The 7045-nt window shown below is 42.2% G+C and overlaps 1 protein-coding gene across 2 annotated transcripts in view; it reads right to left on the bottom strand.

The window, feature by feature from the left end:
• Positions 1-888: 888 nt before the first annotated feature.
• Positions 889-7045, bottom strand: part of MOK (MOK protein kinase) — a 119710-nt gene continuing 113553 nt past the window's right edge. The window contains exons 11-12 of one of the 2 annotated variants that reach the window (XM_030214570.1): positions 1339-1518; positions 889-1254 (exon numbers count right to left, since the gene is read on the bottom strand). In XM_030214570.1, the coding sequence (XP_030070430.1) occupies positions 1177-1254; positions 1339-1518 (258 nt within the window). In that variant the 3' untranslated portion in view covers positions 889-1176. The remainder of the gene's footprint in view (positions 1255-1338; positions 1519-7045) is intronic. The other variant, XM_030214571.1, reaches the window with a different exon arrangement.

Here is a 7045-nt window from a genome sequence, read left to right as displayed (position 1 = left end):
ATCTCATTGGTGGAAGAAGAGGTGCTAAAAATGGTGCTACTAAGTGCTGGCAGATTTTTGACCCTTTTTTTAATGTTTTGTTTTTTTTTAGTTGGTGGTGCTTTCAGTGATGTTCACTTTTTAAATGGTTGCCATTTGACAAATATGTAGGAGAAAAGGACAATCCTACTGGTGGGGTGAGAGTTCATAGGGGACTTGGATGGACTAGCAGAGCTTAGGAAATGTGATTGGGATGGTAGGGAGGAGGGGGAGAATCAGTGATGTGGTAGGAATGGTACTGAGGGGAAGGGGAAGGACTGAGTTCAGGAAGAAATCAAAGTGATTAACAGGATAGTGCTTTACGTCAGTATGCTAGCCTCTTAATTCATCCTTCCCCCAAGAGTCAAGATGTTGAGTGGTGAACAGGATGCACTAAAACATTCTATATTTTGTGAGTAAGCGAATGAGGGAAATGAGCTCATCTCCTATTTAATTTTACTATTTGGCCAACTTTAGTTTTAATGCAGCTATGATAAAATATGCTGCTGCTTTCACCTTCAATAAATGTTTTGTGATCAGCACAGTTACCAAAAATTATAATTAATGAATGGGCCCTTAATATGCTTTGAGTTGTTTAAAATTTTGCCATCATTAGATGAAAGCATATCTTAAGAAGCATCAGAATTCAACTTCTATAACTGATTCAGACAGAAATTTGATTCTAAAATTGGCTCCGAAGCTAACATTATACATGCCTCAGCAATATAAAATGTACAAAATTCAAGTTCAGCAAAAATAAACATCTATTTTTGTAATTAATACAAAACATAAATTACAAAAGTGTTTTGAACAATCTTCATAAGAAACATTCATACAGTTGAAAAATATGTAATTGGGTTAAAAAAAAAACCCAAACCATTCATACAGTTTGGTATAAAGTGCATTTTGACTTGCTGTAAAATAAATATATTTTAGCATTTAATATCTTTTGAATGAAGGTTTGTGTTTGAAGCTCATTATTCTTTTGTTGATAATTTGCAGCAATTCAGGAATCCACAAATCAAGCCGTTTTGGTCTCTCTGCATCTGTTATACCCTGAGTGGTGGCTGGTTTCTTTTTCACTACTTAGAATCATTTTTTTTTCAGTGTCCAAGTACTTGAGACTGAGCTCCTTCAACAAGGTACAGAAGTTACAGTCTAGCCTCCTTTTCTTTCTATTTTTGGTAACTGACATTTTTTCAGAGGGGCCTTCAGATCCTGCTTGTCTTCAGGCTGCTGAAGAAATCATATTAAGTGACTGAGCATTTCTGAGAGTACAGTGAGAGTAATACTGAACTGAAACAAGTGACTTACTTATACCTTGGTACTTGTCTCAATGTACTTCATGGTCTTCAGCAAAGGAAGTCTTTCATCTTGTGGAGGAAAATATGATTGAAATTTAGTATTCGGATAGGATGCCAACTTTGCAGCCACAGGTAGAGTAAGCTTTGGCAACTCCACTGGGAAGATGGGACCTCGATTTCTTGCTGGAGGATTTTTCTTCACAGAGAATGAAAAAGAAACAGATTAGGGTTTGCATACCTAAATTTCAGTCAAAAAGTTTTTTCTCTAAAATAAAAAAAAAAAACAGGATATAAAAAGTGGCTTGCAACTCCTAATTGCCTTTATTATTTTTTAAAATCTGACAGTTTCTTCCACCTCCATTACAGTTTGAGCAAAATCAGAACCAGGACTGGGATTGACACCATGAGCCTTCATTCATACCCAATCAGATTTTATATTCTTTCTCTGATATACTATTGAAGCAATGGTCCCAGGCCCAGGGCTAAACTCCAAAGCTCCTATTGTAACCCTGCAATCATGGGCCCTGAATCTGGCCACCCTTAGGAAGTACCCCCCCCCCCCCTTCCTGGGGGGGGGGGGCTGTGAATGCTACCTCTGTAGCATCTACAGCTGACCCAAAAACAGCCAGCTCAGGGATCGAACTGGAAACCTACCACATGTCAATCTGCAAGGTAGTGCCACTGAGTCACTAGGCCATCCTTTCCATTCTTATTTCAATTAGAATTCTGTTCTTATTTGTGAAAGTCCATAAATATAACTGTTCATTTTAGTATTTATTTATTTTTTTATTTTGGTTACATTTGCACCCCGCGCTTTCCCACTCATGGCAGGCTCAATGCGGCTTACATATTGTATACAGGTACTTATTTGTACCTGGGGCAATGGAGGGTTAAGTGACTTGCCCAGAGTTCACAGCTGCTTTTTACTCAAGGACTCTGTCATAAATTTCAAAAGTATTCATAGATGTTTATAAGTAGATTTTCATGGAAAATAATATGGGTAGGTTCGAAAATTCTGTCTCTGCACATTATTTTCTAAACTTACCCAAAACAGGAACATTTACCCCAAATGCAGTTAAAAGTGCATGCATTGTAGAACACTGCATGTCCTTTGAGGTAAACGGAGGGAAGAAACTTTTCAAAAGGCCTATTTATGTAGATAAACTGTTAAGTCATTTGTCCAAAAAGCTTTGAAAAGTGCCATCATACAGCTAAATAGAATCTAGTCACCTGTTCGCTGCATGGATGTGCCGGCATCAGTGTCTGGAGCAACTCATTGGCTTCCTTGCTGCTCAGGTGGCACAGGTAGGACCTTGGGCAGCAAATCACTTTAGCTGGCAGCGCTTGAGCATCCCCACCAGCCAGGCATCCAGTGCCGCAACTTTGAAGGGGGCCTAGGCCCCCCGAGGTCCCCCGTGACTATGCCCCTGCTTCTTACCAGCAAATATTAAATCCCAATTGTTCTTTTTTGTTCCAGTAGTTGGAAATTTTCAGATAATTTAACAAACTTACTAACTATAGATTTAATTTTCCTTGACTAAAGACTGTGTATTTTTTTTTACTAAAACAACTTTGTATATTTTAAAACAGACCCATTGACTTCACTGCTGAACATGCTGCTATGAATTACGATAATATCCTTTTCTTACTCTGGGCTAGATGCACTAAAGTCCTCGGAAGAGCCGTTCCCTTACCGATTCCATAGCAAATTGGTAGGGAACGGCCATGCATCAAGGAAATGGAATGCAAATGAGCTGCTCATTGTAGCTCACTTGCATTCTCTATTCCCTCGGAAACCAGTTGGCTGGTCGAGCATGCACAGAGCAGCCAAGCGTTATGCTGGCTGCTCTGCGCATGCCAAAGACATCCAAAAAGGACATCCCTGACGAGCACTTGTCAGAGCCGTGGGCCGGAGCACAACCTGCAGCCGCTGGTACAGCCGGTGATCCCTGCCGCCCCACTCTCGGAAGAAGGGGGTGGATTGCGGCTGACCGTGCAGACCCTCCTCCCCGGGAACGCGTGGCTCTGGGGGCAATGGGGGGTGAGAGTTGCTCCAAATTACCACCGCCAGCATCGGGACGTGTGAGGACATCCAAAAAAACTATTTGGATGTCCCTTTCGATTATGCCCCCCTCCAGGTCTCTCTCCGCAAATCACAGCGCGTTTAGCTGACACCGGTGACAGCTAAACGTGCTGTGATTGGCTGAGAGAGACCTGGAGGGGGTATAATCGAAAGGGACGTCCAAATAGTTTTTTTATTCGAACATCCTCACAGAAGAACACCCATCACAAAAAAATCTGGGGAAAAACATCCAATTGCTCGTCAGGGCCATCTTTTTTTTTTTTTAATGTTTCAGTGAAGGACGGCCCTGACGAGCAATTGGACGTGGCTAGGCAGTGAAGGACATCCATAAAGTACGTCCCTGACGAGCACTTGGACGTTTTTTTCCCCGATTTCTTTTTTGGTTACATTTATAGAAGTTTTTAGAGGCTGCACAGCCCCAACAAGAGGTACAGACCTCCCGTTAGATTTTCCACAGTTAGGCAATCGGAAAACGGTAGTGCATCTCATTACAATATGATTTCTACACATTATAATACTAATTTGCTCATCTGCATTCCGTTTTCGTTAGCTGCTACCGTGATCGGACAATGCCCTTTTATGCATGTCCTGGTTTACTACTTGCACGTTAAACTGGCTAGAACCAGTTTAAAACCCACATTATTAGCTCGTTAAGTTTAGTGTATCTGGCCCTCTGTCATCTTTCCCCAAAAAGCAAGGACACTTTCTTTGTATTTGATCACTACCCCTTCTCACTGAGCAGAATGGGGCTGAGGTCCCATTGTCCTTCATTTGTAACCACTTGGTGCCTTTCATAAGAACATAAGACCTGCCATACTAGGTCAAACTATAGGTTCATCAAGCTCTGTACCCTGTTTCCAGTAGTGGCCAATATAGATCACCAGAGGGAGACTACTGAAGTGCTCAGCGTTCATCATAAAGGATATTTGACTAAACTTAGATCTATGTATGTATACCTTTGGAAGAATGTGTCTGGACCCAGGTCAGGGAAGGATGTGCGTTTTTGTTTTTCCCTAGTGCCAGCCATCACCTTCCTCACAGTTGTAAATGTTTTAGACCCTGCTCTGAACTCGGATACTCTGTAAACCACCATGATATTTTTTTTGAATGATGGAATAACAAATGTTCAAATAAATAAATGAGTGGAGTGGAACGGGTAGACGTGAATCGTCTGTTTACTCTTTCCAAAAATACTAGGACTAGGGAGCATGCGATGAAACTACAAAGTAGTACATTTAAAAATGAACTGGAGAAAATTTTTCTTCACTCAACATGTAATTAAACTCTGGAATTCGTTGCCAGAGAATGTGGTGGCAGTTAGCTTAACGGGGTTTAAAAAAGGGTTGGTCAGCTTCCTAAAGAAAAAGTCCATAGACCATTATTAAAATAGACTTGGGGAAAATCCACTGCTTATTTCTGGGATAAGCAGCATAAAATGTATTTTACTTTTTTGGGATCTTGCCAGGTATTTGTGATCTGGATTGGCCACTGTTGGAAACAGATGCTGGGCTTGATGGACCTTTGGTCTGTTCCAGTATGGCAATACTTATGTACCTGAATAACCAATCTAGCTGCTCATACAACTCACATAACTATAATAATTGTACCTAAATAGCCCACCTCAACATTAACTACTTAATAATCAAAGACCATCCAAAATCATGCACTTGTAACACAATTATTGTGCACTGTACAGCTCAAGTCTACACACTTTTTTTTCCTCTTTAAATTTTTTTATTAGCACAATTTTATAACAGCCAATTTACACAAAGAACACAACCATCCCCTTCAAGCCCAAGCAGGGGCAAACAGATACTGAAAAAAACACATCATGAACATCCTGAACAGCAATACAAACTCATCTGCTTCAAATCTATTTACACTGGGCCTGATAGCGTTATCAGTTTCCCAAATGAGCTTTGCGTTATCATTACATTACCCCCTCCCTCAACCCCCCATCCACATCAAACTCTTGCATGACTTGGGATTGCCCCATGGTTCTTTGAGACAAACCCCCTCCCCCTCCCACCCCCTCCATCCTCACTTTTCTCCTCAAAATCCCCCCCATCCTAAATGCGTGTTAACCACTTTGGAATCAAGCCCACCCCCCTTTATGTTGCAACTGCCCATCCCTGTGGTAAGCCGTAAGACGCTCCATTTGTATTAACTGACCTAGTTTACATTTTCAGTCACCCAATGTCGGGGGGAGGGGGTCTGTTTTCTTCCAATGTTGTGCAATAAGGCATTTAGCTGCTGCCAGTCCCCACCGCATCAGTTTACTCTCCACCCAAGAATCTCTCTCATTATGTAAGCCCAAGAGGCACACCAAGGGACTGCACACTAAAGATGTTTCCATCAAAGTTACCAATGCTTTCATAATAGTCTGCCAAAAGGGAATCACTCTGGGGCAGGTCCACCATATATGTAGAAATGAGCCCAATTGTGATTCACACCTCCAGCATAAGTCTCATGTGCCAGGGTACATCCGCTTTAGTTTCTCAGGTGTGTAATACCATCTGGTAAGGACCTTATATGCATTTTCTTGCACCAATACACATACTGAGGCTTTTTGAACCTCCCCACAAAGTACTTCCCACTCTTGATCGGAAAATTGACAATTTAGATCAGCTTCCCATGCCCTCTGAAAACTAAATGGCCTGAAATCCCAGCCCCGAAAAAAATTGTATATCACTGATATGAGTCTGGGCACCCTCCTCAACAAAAGTCACAGGTTTTCCAGACTTTCCATCTCTTGAGGGTTCTCCCCCCTCCAACCTGAGGCTCCTACAAAATGTTGGACTTGTAAATAAGAAAAAACGTCCCTCCCCATGGAGGTCATACATGGAGCACAGCACATCAAAGCTCTTCATCTTCCCTCCCTACAAAACATCTCAATAACTCAATATACCTACTTGTTTCCACCGCACAAATATAGCATTTTCTCTCCCAGCCCCAAATCTTGGCTCCCATCTCAAAGGCGCAAGTGTGGACACCCTATCAGTCTGTCCCCATCTCCTCCACACTTCACCCCACAACCCCATCAAATACCTCACAAATGGGTTTTGTATCCCGGCCAATACCCCTCCCACTCCTTCAGTAGTCCACAAGTAAGAACTCATTGGTCGGTGAGGGCAATACGATTGCTCCACCCGACTAGCTGGCTTTGCTTTCCCCCTCTCCCAATCCATAATCATCCGAAGTTGAGCTGCAAAATAGTACCATTCAATATTAGGCACAGCCCCACCTCCATGCTCAACATCCCCCCATAGTACCCGTCCTGCCAAGTGGGGATGTCTACCTTCCCAAATAAACTGCGATAGAAAGCCCTGCAATTGTTTGAGTGATCGTCTTGGAACCGCCACCGGCAGTGATTGAAATAAAAACAACAATCTAGGCAAAACATTCATCTTCACTACTGCCATGCACCCCCACCAGGAAAGCCACAGTCCCCTCCATCGGGATAACTCCACTCGAATTTGATCTACGATCTTCCCATAGTTTAAACTATACACTCTTCCCGGATCCCTGGGGATCTGGATTCCCAAGTACCGAATGCTGCTCTTAGCCCATTTAAAAGCAAACATTGCTCTCAATCTGCTTTCCTCCAAATGTGTCAAAGAAATCCCCAACAACTCACTTT

Source organism: Microcaecilia unicolor, chromosome 9 (genome assembly GCF_901765095.1).
Source record: "Microcaecilia unicolor chromosome 9, aMicUni1.1, whole genome shotgun sequence".
NCBI classification, from domain to species: Eukaryota; Metazoa; Chordata; class Amphibia; order Gymnophiona; family Siphonopidae; genus Microcaecilia; species Microcaecilia unicolor.
This window is presented reverse-complemented; position numbering and strand designations above follow the sequence as displayed.